This window comes from Gavialis gangeticus, unplaced genomic scaffold, assembly GCF_001723915.1.
Source record: "Gavialis gangeticus isolate Ggan-Ray unplaced genomic scaffold, GavGan_comp1, whole genome shotgun sequence".
NCBI classification, from domain to species: Eukaryota; Metazoa; Chordata; order Crocodylia; family Gavialidae; genus Gavialis; species Gavialis gangeticus.
The window spans coordinates 14,104,015-14,124,900 of NW_017729019.1; the positions used below are offsets into that span (position 1 = coordinate 14,104,015).

Genomic DNA, 20,886 nt, shown 5'->3' on the forward strand with positions numbered 1-20,886 from the left:
CCACCCCAAGATGCTGTCTCGCTTCCTGGCCATGACACAGCAGCTGGAGCAGGCTGCAATCAGCACAACTCACCCACAGATACAAAAGGGCCTTATGTGTTAAAATAACAAGGAAAATACCAACACCGACATTACCCTTTCACCTCCATCCCACTCTCCTCTGTTATTTCTGGACAGAGCTCTACTCCCTCTACAGAGATCTTGAGAAGTGTCCGGGCAAGGAGAAGAGGAGACCACCAAGTGACTCTGCTGTACCAGCACGCGCCCTTGGTACCCCGCCTGCAAGGGATCCCAAGAGCCGTTCTTTAGCAAAAAGCTTCTTTCTGCAGTAATTAACACTTATATGATAAAAAAAGACTACAAGGCACCACTGCGATCAGTAAATGTAGATTATTTACCTGCTACTATTATGCAGCCACCTCTGGGGTGGAACGTGGCAACTGTTTAACAGCACCCAACAACAAAGTTAAACAATTTAGGATGGGAAGCAAAGAGAAATGCTGTAGCCAAATGAAACTCTGAGGCAGCGGGGCGTGTGGTAACTGCCCCTACTCTGAAAGTGCCGCAAGTCCTTTAATGCCTGCAAGGGGTTTGCGTGTCTCATCTGGAAGGAGTTTCTAAACCCATTTTCAGGTTATGGGTTTGTTCAGAAGGGAACGCTTTAAGAGGGTCACACCTTTCCTTAAGCGCATGATGCTAAGATTTCAGTTTAAAATCAAAGACTCTTGGAAAGGAAATCAGCCCAGCAACATGAGGGGGCAACCCAAGTCAAATTTTGTTATACATCCCGGAGCACGTGTATAGAAAGCCATGGTTTTTAAAACCCTGCCACATCCCTTTAAAAGACATGGCTGACAGCCTTTTCTGGCACAGCAGTGCACTTCCCTTACAAAGGGTGTTTGGTGTCTGCCTATGTTCTCCTAGAGACAGACATCTCTAAAGCTGCCTATAAACTCAGCTCATACAGTGTCAAAAGCTTAAAGCCTTGCAGGAGAACATTCAAAGGACGAGAAAACCAGGGCCTGATTATACAGGGATGACTCCACCGACTTCAGGGGAGATGCACCTGGTTTGTACCAGGGTGTGCGATAGCAGGATGGGGTCCATGGTCACAGAGTCCATGCAGCCATTCTTGATTTCTCATCTGCCTTAAATAAATGGAAACTGAGGAGTTTTTATGCCTGTCCCCTTGTAAGTTGGACTGTTTTAATTAATGCCTGGAGAGTCCATCACAATGTATTTGGGCACTGTGCAAAAGTTAAGCCAACCACAACTAAAATACTGCCAGAGCTGAGAGCGAAGTAACTATTCTCTGCCAAGTGACTGGGGAGGAATAGAATAATTATGACAAAAATGAGGGCCTGGCCCACACTACAAAGCTCTGTCGAGAGACGCTTCCTTCTGTCGCCACAGGTCTGCAAGCATCCACACGCAAATTTGACGCAAGCCAGCCAAACCCAGCCTCTCTGTCGCCTGAGTCGAACCACCTCCCCGAACACCATGCTCTCCCCACTCCACCGAGTGGACATGTTCCAGTGACATAGTTGGTGGCTCTAAACCCTGGGTCCCCACCCACAGCGCAGCGTGCCTGCTGATGACAGGACCACTTGCTGCAAGGACGCTGCGTGGCGCTGGAGAAGGCAGCCAGGCATGCATGGGCTCCAGCCTCAGGGCAGCGCCAGCTGCTGCAGGCCAGCAAAAGCTTTGTTGGGAAAGCTTTACCGTGTAGCCAAGGCCCTGATTTTTGGCTCAGTTGCTGGATGTACCCGCACCACGGCAAGCCTGGGCACGACAGCAAAGATGCTACTTGCACTCGTCCAGTTGGCCCTGGCTTAACTGAGCTGGGAGCGGCACCAGTGTCTCTCACTGCTGCTTTTGCCCTGTCCAGCCTAGGAGTCTGTGCTAATCCAACTCCACCGGTAATTGGGATTGGGATAGAAATGCCAGATCAGATGAGCCTGCAGATGGCCAGAGACAGACCAGCTGTAACCACCTCGACAACAGCTGCAGAGGAACCCAACCCTGCCCCTTCACTAATCAGCCTGTGGATCGCAACCGCCAGCTGCCACCGTACGTACAACCCTCTTGCTAAGATGCTGCGACTGCGGGAGGACTTGAATCCGTGCAATCTAAAGAGATGATCACATGGGAGTCATTATTGCCAGACTAGGGTAGTGTGCTGGGCACAGTCTTGGTTCCCAAGCCAGAAGGCACTGTGGAAAAGACAGCGAGCTCTACAAGAAAGGAACAGTCCCTCACACGCACCACAGAGACCCATCTGTCTCTTCCAAGAGCAGTGCTGAAGGGCTTTGCACAGGGCATGGCCTGCCTTGACTGTAGATGACTGTGCTGCAGAGGCGTGCAGATGAGGTGGGGAGGCAATGCAGTGGGGGAATGCCCCATCCTCATTGCATCGCTCTGACGGGAGAGCCTAACGATGGCTGTCCGTGTACTTGCATCCATTATGCCACAATTGCAGTCCACCTGCTTATCTAATACATCACCATGGGGAAAACATTAGAAGTCTGGGCCAGACTTTTAAAGGCCCTAGGGATATGGGATGGGGCACCTGATTTGCAGAGGCGCTGAGCTCACGGGGGTCTGGGGTCTCAGGGCTCTAACCCGGACCTCAGTCTGCCCATCTGTGACGCAAAGGGCTTCCCTACCTTTGTAAGGCATCTTGAGATGAAAGGCAATGCAGTCACATGCAAGGCCTTGTAAGCACAAACCCATGCGGAAGCACGAGAACCGCCAAAGCCAAATGAGAAGCTGCCACAACAGCAAGCTCAGGACCTGCCACTGCACCGGTTAGCAGGACGGATTCCTTTCCTTATTGCTTTGCCTGTTGGACTCGGCCAGTCTGTCAAGCAGCCACCTCCACTTGTGCCCCCAGGATTTGCTAATGCGTCTGGGCCTGTGCACCTGCCAAACCTGGCTGGCAATGCAGATGGGCAGGGAGCCTGCACACGTGAGGGCTGGTGACGAAGCCTGAGCACTTTTTTTGCACAAAAGGGCTCAGGTTTGTCGGTGAAAAACCTTAGGGTGAATTCAGGGACTGGCTTTACTTTATGACCGCCTTCGCTGGCTCACTGAGGATGAGGGCCATGACTGTTAGTCCCTGCCGACAAAACATCAAGTGCATGATCCATGTCACAGCAAGCGCATAAGGCACCAGGGGAACACCCGTCTGCTTGACCCTGAGCCTCGCAGCTCCTTGGAGTCCGGAAACAAATTTGCAGGCAAATAATGGGACAGTTCGGCTACTAACAGCTCAGTACCGCACCCCAATAAAAACCTTATCCCAGAGGCAAACGGTAGGGGGAGAAGTAGGACAGGCAGGAAGGTGAGCCTGAGGAAGAGAAGGATGTGCAGTTCTGTCTCGATGACCCAGGGAGCTGCGCACAGGAGCAGTGGGGAGACTGCATCTCTAAGGGATCACGGATAGCCAAGGCATTCCTCAGAGTTCAAACCAGAAGCACAAACAGAAGAGAAAAGTGGTAACATTTACGCGGCGAAGAAAACAATTCAGAGCTGGACAGGAGCTTCGGGCCTCACAGGAAATATCTGAACCAGGATCAAACTCTGCCTGGATATAGGATCCCCCATTTATACGAGGAGAGGGCAGCATCCATCACTGGGCCAGTTGCAGGGGACAAGGGGGAAAAACACATTGTGGGCCCCGGCCGGTGGAAATCTAAACTCTCCTTACCCTGCAGGGACCGTGGAGGATGAAGATGGTCCCTCACCCTCTGCAGATGCCACCTCAAGGAGAGATTCAAGGAGCTTTGCATTCCCTCCCTGAAAAATGCTGATTTTTAAGACTGGCTGCCCACAAATGCTACAGTTCCCAGCGTGGAGGGTAAGGCAGCTTCAAGGATGGCTCTTTCAAGATAAGCTCTCAGTACCGCAGGTGAATATGCAGCAGAGCACAGCAGGAATGCAAGGGAAAGCAAGAGAAACTGTGATGCTTGGACTTGGCTATCACTGGTCTTTAGCTCAACGAGTAACAGTGACACTCAATGAAGGTTAGAGACTTTGGGGGTCTAGCACAAGCTGACCCCTTTCTTCTCTAGGCTGAGACACTGCCCCCATATTGTGGGTTCATAGCATCTCAGTTAGCTAGGGAATCACATTACCACCCTGTCCATGCTAGGAGCTGGCAGCTGTGCCCACTCGACCCACTCCATGCTGCGTGCCCTACAAACTGAACAATGCTAAGTCATAATCGCATTTGAAATTCCCATGTCCTTAGTGGCTGGGACATGACTGCACTGAGGTTTAAAATAAGGGAGCCATCAAAACAGGATCCAGGACTTTCTACAACCCTATCTGTACCTGCTTTCTACACAGAGGTATGATCCAGAGGCAACTGTTCCCAGAATGCAACATTCAGGTTTCAGCTGGAGACAGACCACATTGCATGCTGGAAAGGGGAGGTTGAATACCCATCACGGTACTGGCACTCCAGTCTAGTCCACTATTGGGAAGCTAGAGAGAAGACTTCTGGTTGCCAAGGCAGGCAAAGCTTCCACGAGATGGAAACGAATGGAGCTACAGCTGTTGCTCCGTGATCAGAAAGCTGGTTTTGTCCTCTGACAACAGGACTGGCGACAGGCAAAAGCAAAGCAAGGAGCTTTTTGGAGCCACACGTCCCATGCAAGTACTGTTCATCATGGGAGAGCCCTCTTTCCTTCTCTGTCCCCAGCAGTGGAGACAGCTCCCGGGCTGATCCAAGGCCAAGCTTGCGGCAGTGGGTTCAGAAGTTACAGTAGTCGGGGTGGGAGGTTAGTATGCACTGCTGGGGGATGGCGCATGGTTAACGATCCTTCAGCCACATGCTACGGAGCGCAAAGCATGGCATGCAGTTAGTTGGGTAGCTCAGCCCCCGTGCCTGGTTATTATCCCGAGACGAGCTGTGTCTAAGGTTAGACGCCTTTGAAGAGATAGAGAGAGAGAAAAAAATATTTACCATTAGAAAACGTCTGGGAGGTAGCGTGTTGCTGGAGGTGCCTCTCCCCTGTTTAACATTATAAAAAAGGTGGTTTAGAAACAGTGTCCAGCAAGGAACTCAGTGCTTGTTGCTTGTTTTGTTTTGTTGGGGGGGGGTTTAAAATCAAAGATTTCTCATTCTCTGCCTCTCGGTTTTGCACAGGTTTCCTCCTCCTCACCCACCCCAATGGGTCTGGCACAAAGGCCTGAGCTTGCTTTGTCAAGCCACACTGGCACCCGGTCCTGACCAACCCATAACGGACTGCCAGGGACAGTCACTTTTCCCCGCCGCGCCCTGTCTCCACTTCCTCCCACACTTTGCCTCTAGACAGAGTTCAGGCTGGCAGGACTCTCAAGCTCCAGGCTGGCAGGGGGAGGGAAGTGGAGAAAGAGAGAGTGATAAAGAGAATTAGTATTTAGTGGATTAGTATTTATGATTAGAGGTCTATTGAAACACGACTTCCGGGGAAAGGTTAGAAGAACTGGGACTATTTAGTCTGGAGAAAAGATTACTAAGGGGGATTTGATAACAGCCTTCAAACGAAGGAGGGCTCTCGCGACTCTTTAGAGAAGAGGTGAGAGATTCTTCTCCTTTTCTGGCTTCAGGGGACAGGATGAGGAGCGATGGTCTTAACTGGCTGCAAGGGAAATTTAGGTTGGATATTTCTCACCGTGATGGTAGTTAAGTATCTAAATAGATTACCAAGAAAAATGGTGTCATCTCCATTATAGGAAGTTTTTAAGAACAAATGAGATGACCACTTGACTGGAATGGTTTAAACAGCAATGATCTTGCCTTGAGCAGGAGGCTGGACTAGATGACCTCTTGAATTCCCTTTCAGCCCTATTAGTCTATGATTTAAAATGCCTCCTTATTCCACGTGAACGCTTTGATACTGTCCCAAGTGAACTCGGTGTTCTTGGCTCGGCACGGTGGGAAGCAGGATCAAAATCAGAGGGGACACAGTCGGGTGTATAAGGGTGTATAAATGTTGGTGGGAGTCTATGAGACGAGCAGCTACAAGAATGAGGCAATAAGGTCTCGTCTGTCCAGGACAAACTGCACTGGTTTGATTTAAATCCAATTCAACTTGAGCAGCCTGTTAGTGTAGATGCACTTAAATCATTTTAGCTTAACCAGGTGATTTCTCAAACTAGACCCATTTCAGCAAGGGTTAGACCAATTTAAGCAGGCCTTCATTATATTGGCTGCAGGTAACTAGATCCATTTCAGGTCCGTTTAATTATCCTGCTGCTCCTTCCCTGGTATGGGCAAAGCTGAAGATAGCATGGCCTTGGTACACCAGAGGCCTGATCTTGCTTTCACTGTAAATTAGAAGCGTCTCAGAGTATAATGTTCATGTGAAAGCAGCATGGGGGGGAACAGTCAGGTGCTATGGAGCCAAAAGTGTATGGCAGGAAAAGCAAACAGCAGAGGGAGGAGGGGGGTAAGAAGGCATACATCAGAGCCCCTGCCCACATATACCTTCTCCTGGCCCCTTGGCACATGCAGCACACTAATTCAGTCTCCCAAATGCCTGTAGGCTGATGTGCAACCAGTCCTTATTGGCTTACCCCATGGGAATCTGGCCCTTGTACCATCAGCTCTGTATCTTGGAGCTGTTTTGCTGCCAATAGCTCCACAACAGACTCCTCCCTCGCAACGGATCTCACCAGCATAACAGAGAGAGACCTGGAGCAGGACCCCAGGGAGACAAAAGGATGATAGAGCTCTACTAAGCCATCCTGTGTGATAAGGTGGTTTGGAGAGGGATGCACACATTATAGGAGGCTAAGTGAGGTGTGAGGAAGGAGCCGACTACAGAAGAGGCTTCAGGAGCTAGCAGGAAGACAAGGGCTGGCTCATACTGGGAAGGGCACAAGACAGGGGAGGAACAGGCTCAACCTGGGGGGGGGTGGCTACAGGGATCTCAGCCTGGAGGGGACGGGGGGACATGAAAGAGGCAACACTAGAGATACTAATCCCTGGTGAGAGGAAGCATGAAACAGCATGCTCCAGGGATGCTCCAGCCAAGAGCAGGGGGTGCTAGGGCTGCTGAAACCATATGTAGGGTACTTGGGGTATAGGTCTGGGAATGCTAGGGCAACAACGAGGTCGAGACCAGGAAACGACTGGGAGTGGATATGGCACAGTGACAAGTAGGGTGGCTTTTGGCAGGCTGAGGCCCAGTACTAGAGGATCTGGAGAGGCAGCTCTGAGTCAGGATGTTCTTGGGAGATGGAAGTCCAACACAGGGGATGGCGGGGACCTGGGGTCCTGGAAGAAAGGGGCTGCAGTTCAGCCCACACCGGGGGCTATTGAAACAGAGACCTTTGTGCAGAACCTGTATCCATTTTCCACCCTGCTTTCACACAGGGAAGACTTGAAATAGGGGAATCCTGGAAGTCATCGGGCGCAAGGATGGCTGGGCCAACATGGGGTAACAGCCACGTATCAAGGGGCTGCGTCTAAGCAGTGCCAGCGGTGAGGTCTGGAGCAGGAGCGGGGCTAGGAAGGGAAAGGAACAAGGACCGAGCAGGCCACTGTCCTATGCTGCTGCATGCTGTGGGGTGGGCAGGCTGGGTTGGAGAAGGAAAGCTGAAATGGCTGCACCCACTGACATCCACCCCAAGCAGCCCAGGAGACCTCACAGGGATCAGTGCTGGGGCCCTTTCAGATCAACTTGGCCCAGACCTCAGCCCTGCTTCCCCCAAATCCCTGCCTAGCAAAAAAAACTCAACCAGAGCAACGGGCAGGGGAGCTGCTCTCTACTCTCGGGCCATGCCGGGGCCACCCAAATGTACGGCTCGCTCCCGCGCAGACGAAATGCCAAGCAGATGGCTTCAACCTAAGGACGAGCAGCCTGGCAGAACCAGAGAGTGCAAGCTCCCGGGCAGCGCTTCGCCTGAACACGCACGGCCCATGTGGAACCGATTACCCCACAGGGACCGAGAGGAGACAAGCGTCTGAGCAAAGGCTTTAATGAGAAACAAACCCGTGAGGCAGGCGAGACTGCATAGAGGGGAGAGGACCAGGCCCAAGAGAGGATGGAGGTGAAAAGGGAAAGAGAGAAACGAGCCACTCTTGGCCACATCAGCCGCTCGCTCTGTGCAGCACGTGCTATGGGTGCCCGCTCTATGGAAGAACTGTGCCAGCACCTGGAAGTGCCCACCGCAGCCTCGGTTTCCCAGAAGTTTCCATGCCAGGTGCACCCAGACTCCTCCAGGGCACGGACACAAGGCTTACCTCCTTCATCTGCAGACATGACCAGGGACCCCTCCTCCTCCTCTCGACGAGGGACCTACCAAATTCACAGTGGAAGTAGGGTGCACGGTGGCGCCTTTAATTGTGCACGTTCTCCCACAAGCACCTTGTCCCTCGGCCCCCTCCCACCTTTGCTGCCGATTAGCAGAGGACCCCGCCGCTCCCTCCTGATCAGCAGGGAAGCTAAAACCGTGGTTTTTAAACACGGTGCCATTTTTGCCTCCCCGCCAGCCAGCAGCAAACAGCAGGGCCGTCCTCGGCCAACCAGTGGTGAGAGGCAAAAACGGCACTATATTTAAAACCCCCATTTTCACCTCCCTGCTGATCAGAAGCCAGCCGCCAGCAGGGACCCTCCATCAATCAACTGGGGTGGGGAAGGGCACAGGGGAACCTGCCAGATTAAAAAAGCTATAGCGCACCCCGCTTCTGCCATGAATTCGGTAGGTCCCTACTCATGACTGCACATGGAGCAGCGGGCAGCAGCCGACTGCCTACTGTAGACACCTGGAAGCACTGCCCCAGCCCCGCTGCGGCTCCATCCAGGCCAAACAGAAACGAATCTGATCTCCCACCCTGGACTCCTTCAAGGGCTAAGCCCTCCCTTTGAAGACCTGTCCTCTACCAGTCCACCCCCACGCAGCTCCTAGCCCGCCTAGGACCTAACCCAACACCCTCCCCGTGTTAGCAGGAGCCACACAGCACACCCTCACAACAAGGCAGCTGAGGACGAATCCACACCCACTCCCCATTATGGATTTGCTGGAAACCTTGTACACTCAGACTCGCTGCTTCCCACCCCCCCTATGCTAAAGGTTCCTCATCCTCTTTTGCAATCCTCGTCCCTCGCTCCCAGCCCTCCAAGCCGCTCACCTCATTACAGAGCACAAACTCCTTTTCCCGCAGTCCCCCTTACCAAGCCCCAGGTTGCTCTTCTTTTTCCAGCATGCCAGCTCTTAGTCCCCCCCACCCTTTTCACTCCTCTTCTCCACAAGCGACAAGTGAGCCAAGCCTGCCACGGCTGCAGCTCCACCCCGGTCCCTTGGGAAGGCCAGCTCACGACACCACAGTGCCTGATCCACTGGCCGGATACGGCCCTCAGAGAGATAGTCTGCCAGATACTGAATTGATACCGGGGGCAGCGGAAGCCACAAGCCACTCACATCCTATCTGATCCATTGGTCCATCACACCCAGTAGCCAAGCTTCAGAAAAAGCAAAAACACCCCACGTCAGTGGTCCCCTGCCTCTCCCTCTCTGAGATGACTCTGTAAGAGAAGCCTCCCTTGGGTCCTCCAGCCTCCAAATCCCACAAGGCAGGGCTCATGCTGTAGCCCACAGCCCTAATCAGTACAAAATACACCAAGAGCCAGAGCTGCCGAGTAGGTCTGTCTTCAAGATGGCAGGGGAGATGCTCCCCACTCCTAATCTCAGGCCCCCTGCCCAGGGGGGTCCATCAGCTAGGAACCCCTCATCAGCCTTGGTGCCGGTTCCTACAGTGGAAGTATCCTTTGAAGCAACCCGGGCTCCATCACGACAAAGGATTCTGCGAGCATTTGAAGAGGACCGATTGCAAGCGGTGAAATGCGAGTCAGGGCCACTCAGAACCCACCTGCCTGTAAAGGCTGAACTGTATTCAGTTTCCCCTGCCGAATTTGCTTCCAGGCTGCCGATGCACACTGCTGCACCCCAGGCGCACACACATCGCCTGCATCTACAGAGAGCCTTGCACAGCAAGAACGCAGTCACTCGTCCCTCCGGGCTCTACAAGCGTCTGACAGCCAGAGCCAGCAGTATAAAAGGGAGCAGAGAGAAGGGAAGCTACAGGTCAAGGAACACTAATGGCACACAGAGTCGTTCCCCTCCAAACTAGTAGTTTAAAACCTAAACTAAGCAGCAAGGGAGGGCTGTGAGGTGCCCCTCGTGAGAGGAGTTCAGTGATGAAAATCTATTTCTTAATGGAAAGATACCCACTTTGCAAAAAAGCCAGGGCAGGATGTGGCTCCCTCTGAACACAAGACGGAGAAAGTTTCTACAGTAACACCGAGGTCGTAGGAGGAAGCTGACCCAGTCGGAAAAGGGTGCCACGGCTGTAATGCACACTAATGAGGCAGGAAGGAAGAGATTCCCATCCCAGGGAGCCTTCATAGAGAAGACATGGATTGACAGGGCCACACAGACCAGCTCCTCCTCTGGGGCCACCAAGGCAGCGATGGGGCAGTCTGGGGGACGGTGACTGCTGCTCCGAGGAGAGCCATGCCCTCAGACTCCATGGCTTGCTAAAAGCTCAGAGAAAAAACAGCTGAGGAGAAAAAAACAACAACAACTCGTTATACTAGGGCATGGGGGCAGCGCTGCCAAGTCACAGGGGGTGTGGGACACCGTGGCACAAGGGCAGCGCTGCCGCGGCTCAGAGACCGTTGCATATCGTGGCACGAGGACAGCACTGCTGTCTCTGGACGGCATGTGAAGGCACCTTGGGGAAGCGAGTTAGTGGGAAAGCTGACAGCTCCATTAATGACAGCGCGCCTCAATCCCATTTTCTTCAAGCAGAACAAAAGGAAGACGCCAAGTCCAGATGCTGAAGCCAGAACTCCAGGCCTGTTGCTTCCTTTGACAGTGGACAGAGCAAGCCCATCCTGCCATCTGCGAGGCTGACCTGACACCGTGTGCTGCAAAGAGCTTTAATTGAGAGGGCTTTTTATTTTATTTTATTTTATTTTTTTTAAAGGCCTGCTTTAAAGAATAAATATAAATACATAAGGTCATCGGCCTCCCCTCCCACCGCTGCTGGAGACATGGTGGGAGTCATTAGGGCTGGCCCTGCTCTGCTTGGAGGCATGTTATTCATTATCTGCATTTTTAAAAGCAGCAATAAAAAGCGGAAAAATGAAAAACACCGGCCACGGCCTAATGAAACTGTCATTCAAATGAGCCGGTCGCGCTTCCTGCCGGGTGGTGTGATCTGAAGGGGACCTGGATTAGGGGCCTGCTCAGAGCAGCTCTTCAAACGCACCGCATTCAATTTCAAAGCCTGCGGCCTGGGGAGTGGGTTTGCGTTCCCCTTGCTGGAAACTTTATTCCCCTTGAAATGATGAAATATTTCAGAGGAAATGGAGATGGGAGGGGGGTAGGACTAGGGAGGGAGAAGGGGGGAAGCAGGGAAGGCTGTTTGCTGAGACCCGGCTGTAAAACAAAAAAGGGCAGTTATAAATATCCAAGCAGGTACCTTAGCCTCCTGCCTGGCTATAAATCTGTCGGCCGAGCATCCCCGCGGGGAAGGCGTGATCGGCTGCCTGCTAACCGACGGCAGCACAATTCTGCACTGTTTCCAATGGAGGCAGGCGCAACGGTGGGACTCGGGCGCGTTCACGTGCTGTCAACTGGAGCAGGCCAAAGCTCGCCTTCCAAGGGCGCTCAACTGCAATGCCACATGTAAGGGAGGGCAGGATACGGCTCCCTCCGAATGCGAGACAGAGAAAGCCTTCACCGATAACACCGAGGTCCTATGAGGAAGCTGGTCCAGTCTGAAGAGGTGCCACGGCTGTAATGCCCACTTCTGAGGCAGGAAGGCAGAGGATGGGAGACGTAGGACACAGAGCTAGGGCACCAGTCCCGAGGGAGGCACCAGCTGCATGGCTGGATTTGGATACTGTTAGATTTCTTCCTCACCACATGTCACTTCATCTGTGGCACTGGGCGAGCGGAAAGGTAAAAGGGACACAGGGAATCAAACAGGGAAAGGCTTGCTGAGGGGCTAGAGTTTACGGAGCAAATGTAGAAGCAGACTGCCTGGTTAGGGAAGCAGTGCGAGGCCAACAAGAAGGAGCAGAGCCCTGCCTGACCTGAACACTGCTCCTTCCAGAGTGAAATGCCAGGAAAATATTGGGGAATATGTTGAAAAAAATGGAACACATTTCAATGAGCCATTACAGTTCCTAAGGACCAGGGTCAGATTCACAAAAGAGTATTTAAGCAGATCTCATGGCCAACTGCTATAAAAGCCTTTGGGAGTTAGGCATCTAACTTGTTTAGGTCCTTTTATAAATCTCTACATCTTGCCTAAATCTCTGTAAATTTGGCTTCAAGTCCTATGCTCAGTGACACCCACAGCTAAGCACCTTCCTGACTTTGGTGGGAGAAAGATAAAGTCCTGTGGGAATTTGTAACCAAATTTACTGTGCTACTGGCTATTATTTTTTTGGCAGGAAACCGAGGAGTTGCTCTGAGAGTTGAGAAAAGCAACTATAGTACCCATCTTTAGAGAAAAGTAAGGAGTGGAACTGGTCATTACTGCCCCGCTGGTCTACATTTTATTCCTAGAAAAAAGTTAGTAAAGGGAAAAACGTTAAGCTTTGGGAAATAAATGAATATTGGAGCAATAAGCAGCAAAGGTTTGTATAGTCTAGGTCTGGCTAGGCAATTACTTTTATGGATAGAGTAATGCAACTCATAGGTTACTAGAATGTGGAGATACCTGTTTGGACCATACTGGGACAGCGTCTCTCAAAATGAGGACACGGACTCTGTTGTGTGACATTAAAAAGGACCGTGGACAAAGTGTAATAAAGAGGATGAGGAAGCTCTCCAGGAATCACTGTTATTCATAACTGCAGTACCACCCTGAAACCCCAACCATGCACCCACTCAGCTAAACGAGTAAGTTGAGCTCTTTGGGGCAGAGACAAGTCCAACCCTTGTTTAATACCTTCATGAAAATTAAGCATTATATTTTTTTTTTTTACACCAATAGCTCGGCGAGGACGGGAGGAGCTGAAAACACACGGAAGGAATGAGAAAGACAAAGGGAACCAGAGGGACTGGAAACATGATAAAAACAATGCAAAACCAATGAGATTTACCTTGGAGGAATGTAAGAGGGTATCTCTGGGGCAATAATGTCAAGCACCGATCTCTAAGGGGATCTGAGAAGCAGCAGGGTTGAAAAAGATGTACAGGTGAAAGTGAGCAGTAACTCAGCCAGGCATTTATGGTACAATATGGCAACAGCAAAAATGCTTGAGGTTGCAAAGGAAAAAAGCAGGAAGGTACTAGCCCTTCTGAACAGAGCTCCCACTGGAGGCAATGGGAGTTCTGCCGTTGACTTCTACAGTCAGGAGCTACATGGCTCTGGTGCCTGAGGAAGGGGCATAGTACACTCAGTTCCAAAAACACATGTCCCAGAAAGAGAATTGCTGAACTGCAGGGAGTTCAGGAAAAGAACACAGCATTTTCAATACCACACATCCACCTGGGTTAGGGAGCTTGATTAGATGGAGATGTTAAGAGAAATAGCCTGGTCCCCCTCTCTGAAGTCTAAGGGGGGACAGGCTATCAAGGCCACTAATACGAGTAAACACCAAGAAGGGAATGGGATTCATTAGAGAGGTGAAAAGGGGCAGAATCAGGTATAGCATGATGCCATTAAAAAGCAGAGAAACTTGGGCTGAATACCAGGAAAATCTTGGCAGCAAGATACCTGGGGCAGGGAATGGTCTCCCTGGGGATAAAGCAGGAGCTCCACTATTAGGGCATTCACACATGGACTCAGATCACTTGTGCATGACAGGCAACAAGCCCACGGTCTGGGCACCGGGACTGGAGGGGCTTTTCCACCATTTGCATGGGAGGCTGAGGCCATCACTCGGAAAGCAGAACATTCCCTGGGCATGCACCACGGGGACTCCAACCCCTCCATTGCTTTTAATTCCCTTTTTATTTTGCAGTAAGAGCTAAAATGTTTACAGCAATTTGTGGCCTTAATCACTTCCCCAACGCAATGTTTTTTAAATCAAATCAGCTGCAAGGCTGCGCAAGCATATGAAACCAGTAAAACTTCTATCTCTGTTTGATGTTTTATAATTTGAAAACACACACAGCAAAGACATGATTTAGAGGAGAGGAGGGCTGTATTTTCTTTTCATTTCTGCAAGACAATTGTTTTTGGGCTGAGGCCTCATGGTGCCTAGATCCAGCTTGGAACAGACTGTTATGTCCAAGTCTTACCCCCCACTATCCCTCTCCAGAGTTCAGGGGTAATAAACACAAGGGAAGATAAGAGCTAGCCTAGAGCAAAGCATCAGATGTTATGCAAAGCACTGAAACTCTCTGTCCAGTGAACCCTCCCCAGCGTGGAAGAAGGCACTTGCTTTAATGGAAGCTCCTAAGTGTGGGTACATGAGTGTGAGTAGAGGGAGTGCAAGTACAAGCAAGCATGTGTACAACAGCCTGGAAACAGAGGACCCCTCACAGCTGTCTACAATTATGCTTTAAATAATGCATACAGTTGTGCTATCCCATCATGTAATCAACCTAGATTTAGCCTCCTTCATAACCATGTACAAAAAACTAGACTTGCTGTATTACCCCAAACAGCCTCAGCTCCAGCACCCACTTTCTACTGATCCTTTTTTCGCTGAAGGTGGCTCTCAATTAGCTTCCAGCAATTACAGCACTTATGACATATAGCTGAGCACTTCTGAATCCGTCCAGTACAGGACAGTAATCACTCACATACGCATAGGCTATTATAATCTATAAACCCCTCTGTTACTCTTTAGTCTGGATTTCCCGTGGAGGGAAACTCCACCCCATCCCAGAAGCTAGTACTTTCAGGGTATGTCTGTGGTGCACTGGCAGCATCTGCTACCTAGGCTGGCCCCGAGTACACCCCAGCCACCCACTTCCACTCACACACTCCACATGTGGGGTCATCTCCAGTGGATTCTCTCAAGCACGCTGGAAAATGAGGTCTTGAGAGCAGCCGCTGAAAGTGATCTGGGGCAGCTACCGTGGCATACCTCTGGGCGCATCTCATGCATGCAGGAGTACCTGGGAAAAGCTCACCTGAGGCTCCCTGCCCTCAGTCTGTCCCTGAGCCAGCTGTTAGGCTTATTCTCTGCCTTCTCTGTAAAGCTGTTCACAGCAGCACTCATCCTCACTACATGACGGGAACCTCAGCCCCTGAGGGCTACAACTGGGGGAGGAGGAGCATTCAGTGCGCATCAGGCACAGCAGTCTCACAAAACAGACAGTCCTACAACAGGAGCACCAAGACCAAGCCCCAGCAAGTGCCCCAGGGGTTGGGCTGGCTCTCACCTACCTATGCACGTTTTCCCATCAGAAAATAGCACAAACTTCACATGACAGCCGCACTTGGGCCCTTGGTCCGTGTCATCACAGGTGTGCTGGCAACCGCCATTCCCATAGTTGCAGGTCACTGCAGGAGGCAAAGAACATGTCGTCAAGCACTGATCTGGGGCTGCTGACAGGAAGCAGCTCTGAGCATCATTGTTGTGCCTACATGGACCAAACGCATGTTGAAACTGCCCCTCCCAAGGATCTGGCACCCCACCTCACTGCACTGGGCCAAACAGTCCCCTCACTCTACTATCTGATCTCCTGCCACACTAAATCAGGCTAAACAGCCCATCTAGGCAGTCCTCCTACTTCCCTCCTGACTCAACCAGGCAACTTGGTCCAGATCATCTCTCGTTCCATTCTGACGTTCAGTCCATCAGGAATACATGGAGGGATACGATTTCGGTCTCCGAGGCCCATTCAGTCCATGGCACAGCTCCATCTGTGGTCATTTCCATCCTGTAGTCTACTAGGAACCAGGCTCATCCCCCATAACTCCTTCCACATTGGCCTATTCACCATCCCAGGATAGGGACATTCAGTTAATAGTCACCTGAACGGTGCTTGAGTGGTTTAGTGGTGAAAGGATGAGTGGGGGCGAGAGAGCCAGCTTGGGAGAGATGGGGAAATGCACCATGCCAGGTTTTACAAGCTACATACCCTGATGCCACCAGCTGAAAGTTTAAATCTAGCCCAGATTTTCAGAAGTGACTAGTGATTCCTGGGTGCTTTCAAAGGGCCTGAACATCAGAAGGGGTTGTCACTTGCCTTCTCAAACGCGAGGCTCTTGACACTGTTTCAAGTTGGGCCCTGAAAAGTGTTGGTCACTTTTAAAAATCTTGGCCCAGAGACTGGAGGTAATTGCCACTTAATAGCTACTTGGCAAAAAAAACCCACCTCAGGCTCCTAAGTGCAGACAGGAAGCTGGCCTACTGGCAGGCTTCCTGCCAAGAGGCCGGTGGTCCCAAGTTCAAATCCCAAGGAAATGCAGGCAGTAGACGCGACAATAGCTATGGGCCTGAAGCAGGCACAATTCTCTCTGCCCTGTGCTATGGCAAAGGTCAAAATAGGCCAAGGGTATCAAGACTCGTTGGGCCCCATGGACCAGATCCAGACCACGGAGCTTCCAGATGTGCGAGCAGAGGCAATGGCATTAATACCTGTGGCTGCCGGAGCTGCTGTTTCGATGCGGCTCTGGAACCAAGGGAGTTAATGCCTCTGCTGCTTACCTTCCCCCCTTCCCCTTAACCTGCGACTAAAATCCGCATCCAGGGCAGGAACAGGGTCAGGGGATGTGAGCGGCATTAATGAGAGCCATGGCACTCTTCAGCCGGGAAAAGCATAAGCTCAGGGGTGACTTGGTGGCAGCCTATAAGTACATAAGGGGTGAGCATCAGGAACTGGGGAGAAAGTCTGTTCACTGGGGCACCCCAAGGGAAGACAAGGTCCAACAGTCACAAGCTGCTGGAAGACCGTTTTAGGCTGGACATAAGCAAAAACTTCTTTACTGTCCAAGTCCCCAGGGCCTGGTATAAACTCCCCCCAGAGGTGGTGCAAGCACCTACTCTGGACACTTTCAAGGAACACTTGGATGCCTATCTTGCTGGGGTCCTTTGACCCCAGCTGCCTTCTTGCCCCTTGGGCAGGGGGCTGGACCCGATGATCTTGCGAGGTCTCTTCCAGCCCTAATGTCTGTGAAACCTGTGAAATTCTCTGGGTTCCAGACCCGCACCAAAACAGTGGCTCCGGCTGTCGCAGGGATTAACAATGCTGCTGCAGAGGCTCCGGCTGCTGCTGTGATGAGCCCTGTGGGCCAAATCCAGCCTGTGAGACATCCTCAGGGGCTGAATCTGGCCCAGGGGCTGTATGTTTGACATTCTGGCCTTGGCAATTACAATGGTTCCAGAATCCTGAAGGACAGGAACTGAACGGACGGTGTCAATATACAGCACTACAGGGCTGAGATCGAGGGCTGCCAGCTAGACCTTCCCCTGTTTAAATCCTAAACTTACAGGATTTAAATACCAGTGCATGCAGGAACTTTTAGGCTGAGATGATCAAAGCAACCAGAGGTGCTGAGCATGTGGGGGTCTGAGGACCCTGCCCCCCCAGGAAGAGGGCTGTCACCTGAAATGCATAAAACTTTCCACAAGTCCGTCATCTTTCCCCCAGCCCTCATCGCCCTCCCCCAGCAAAAATAAAAGTTGGCAACCTAGTAGATGTGAGGAATTCTTGCTGGACATTTCTAAATGAATCTGACTTTCCCTGAAGAAGCTCAGCAGAGGAAAGCTGCCATGTGGTTGTTTGCATCTTCCCCTGAGAGACATCTAGTACCTGTCACCATCAGACAGAGCTAGATGGACTATGGCTTCTGACCCAGCATAGCTGAGCTTGGCCACCAACAAAACACTTTGTCAAGGGCCCGCCTGGGATTTCCAGAACGTCCTAAATCAATGACGTGCTTCTGACAATCCTTTCCACCGTTCTGAAGGAGGTAAGTTGTTCTTTACATTTAGCCCGGAGTAAGAATTTGCTGGCCGGATTAAAACTCTATGCCATCAGCATTTTGTACGTGCTTGCTGTGAAGATTAAATAAAGAGAATAAAACAAATAAAACTAAATAAATACAAGATTTAAAAAAAAAAAATTGTCTTGGCAGCACCAGCAAGCTCCTGGCGGGAGATCAGACATCTGACAGCCTCGCTTCCCTGAGGAGATGCTTTTGGTGTTTTTCTGGTGCCAATCACACTTCAGGTGCCAAGGCAAGAGACACGGCACTTTCCAAACAGAGTGGCCTAGCCAGTCAGCACAGCCCGGGGGTAAGCCCATGAAGATGTCTGACCTGACAGCCACGCAGAGCTATACTGGAGAGGACTGGCCTGGCATTGTTGCAAAAGAGCAAGCTCTGCTGCTCATCTGAAGAGTTCTGGTTGCTGGACGTGGGAAGAGGAGGCAGGGTGGCTTAGCAAAGGTCACATGGGAGGTGTCAGGTCTTTGGGACCCTGTTTTTAAATCGCCCGGGCACTGCAGAGGTTGCCCCACTCTGTGCAGCCCTGGCCACAAAGGCACATGTGAACTGCTGGACAGCTGGTCATGCAGATGAGGGGGACATGCAGCAGAAGCCAACAGAGGAGTTAAGAAGGCTGGTCAGAGATAGCTCTTAAACTCCAGGAAATCCACCACTTGGAAGCTGGGTGTTGTTAAGCTTTTAGGAGAAGTCGAGATTTTGTTCATAGAGCTGGGAAGTTTCGTCCAGTGCTTTGAGCATGGGAGGACGGGATTCACGGCCCCTGGCTTTCATCTCTGACATGCTGAAGTCATCTTAATGGTTAGAGCAAGGGGGTGAGGGAAGGGAATCAGAACTCTTGGGTTCTTTAGCTGGTTCCAAAAGAGATCAAGAGCAGGATGCCTGGAGTCGATTCAACTTCCCGGTTTGGGAAAGAAGATGGTCTAGTGCTCAGTGAAAGAGACTTGGGGTTCATGAAACTTGTGCTTGATGCAGGGGGTATGGGAGCCAGGGGGCTCAGGTTCAGTCCCCGAGCTAGGAGGAGCACATGGTCTAGAGCAGGGGACAGGAGTCTGGAGGCCGTGTATTATTATAAAAGAAGTGGGTGCCATGAAGTAGCGTCAAGGCCTAAAGACCCACAAAAAGGGGTGGGGAGGGGGATAGGAGGCAGGGCTCCTGTCCACTGGAGCAGATGCCAGGTGCTGCTGGGCGCCATGTTCTTACATTTGCAGTCCCGCTGATTCTTGGTGAGCTCAAAGCCCGGCCGGCACTCGCAGGCGATGCCCCCCTTGGGGGTCTCCCGGCAGATGTGGGCACAGCCATGGTTCTTGTTCATGCAGTTCATTCCTTCTAAAAGAGAGAAGAAAGCACATAAAAGCTCCACAGCTCCCTCTGCAGGGCCAGGGCTGAGACCTAGAGATGATAGGGGAGGTGCTCTCCTGCTTGTTGGGGCTAAATACAAGGCAGCCGCTAACTCGGCAGGGGCTGGGGGCAGATAAAGTGATCGCTGGGCAGAGACCACACCAGGCTCCCCCACCCCCCATGAAAATCTGTGCTTTCAGCAGGCTCTGAGGGAGATGCATCAGCAGCCCTGGACTGTGCCATGGAGGATGTCAGCCCAAGGAGCAGTCTTCAGGACAGTGAACCTTCCCTAGTTTCATAGTTTCTAGGGTCGGAAGGGACCCGAGTAGATCATCTAGTCCGGTCCCCTGCCATGGCAGGAAGAGCACCGTGGTCAAATGACCCCAGTAAGGTGGTCGTCCAACCTCCTCTTAAAAACCCCCAGCGTGGGAGCCTGCACCACCTCACTTGGAAGCTGGTTCCAGACCCTAGCCGCCCTGACCGTGAAGTAGCGCCTCCTGATGTCCAACTTAAACCTTCCCTCCGCCAGCTTGTGACCATTGTTCCTGGTCACTCCTTGCGGCGCTCGGGGGAACAGGGACTCCCCCAGCGCCTGCTGATCCCCCCTAACCAGTTTATAACAGGCCACAAGATCCCCCCTCAGCCTTCTCTTTTGAAGGCTGAACAGGTTCAGGTCCCGCAACCTTTCCTCATAGGACCTACCCTGCTGTCCCTTGATCATACGAGTGGCCCTCCTCTGGACCCTCTCGATGCTGTCCACATCCCTCTTAAAGTGCGGCGCCCAGAACTGGACGCAGTACTCCAGCTGCGGCCTGACCAGTGCCGCATAGAGGGGGAGGATCACCTCCTTGGACCTGCTCGAGATGCATCTGTGGATGCACGACAAGGTGCAGTTGGCCTTCCTAGCCGCCTCCCCACATTGCCGACTCATGTTCATCTTGGAGTCAATAATGACTCCCAGATCCTTTTCCACCTCCGTGCTGACAAGAGGGGAGTTCCCCAGCCTGTATGTGTGGTGCCGATTGTTCCTCCCCAGGTGCATCACCTTACACTTGTCTGTGTTAAACCCCATCCTGTTCTCCTCCGCCCATCCTTGTAACCTGTCTAGGTCCAACTGTAGCCTGTTGCTCCCCTCTATTGTGCCCACATCCCCCCACATCTTAGTGTCATCAGCAAACTTGAACAGGGTGCTTTGCACCCCCTCATCCAAATCACTGATGAAGATATTGAACAGTGCAGGCCCAAGGACCGAGCCCTGTGGGACCCCACTTCCCACGTCCTTCCAGGTCGAGAAGGACCCATCCACTACCACCCATGTGGTAGGCATCCTTCCCCCTATGGGTCTTCAAGGCCCTTCAAGCACCTCCTGCTTGCCTGGGAAAGATTCCCTGGGGACACATGTCACCCACGTTTGCCATGGAAAGGAAACATTTTGCCCTTACTCCTTGGCAGGCCATTTACCATCAACCCTTCCTTGGCACCCATGCCATTGCTATGTCTGTCCCACTCCCTCTTATTCATGCTATGCCTATCTCCAGCCTCCCTACCAGGACCAGCCCAAGCCCTCCTATCTTTCTCTCCATACTGCTCTACAAATCAAGGCCCTTTCCCTTTGCCCTGTGCCCATC

The 20,886-nt window shown here is 51.8% G+C and overlaps 1 protein-coding gene across 9 annotated transcripts in view; it reads right to left on the reverse strand.

Annotated features, from left to right (window-relative positions):
• Positions 1-20,886, reverse strand: part of SCUBE3 (signal peptide, CUB domain and EGF like domain containing 3) — a 110,655-nt gene that overhangs the window by 31,766 nt on the left and 58,003 nt on the right. For 4 of the 9 annotated variants that reach the window (XM_019514148.1, XM_019514146.1, XM_019514152.1 and 1 more), the window contains exons 5-7: positions 19,121-19,246; positions 15,353-15,469; positions 4,970-5,017 (exon numbers count right to left, since the gene is read on the reverse strand). In XM_019514148.1, the coding sequence (XP_019369693.1) occupies positions 4,970-5,017; positions 15,353-15,469; positions 19,121-19,246 (291 nt within the window). The remainder of the gene's footprint in view (positions 1-4,969; positions 5,018-15,352; positions 15,470-19,120; positions 19,247-20,886) is intronic. The other 5 variants (XM_019514150.1, XM_019514149.1, XM_019514153.1 and 2 more) reach the window with 3 other exon arrangements.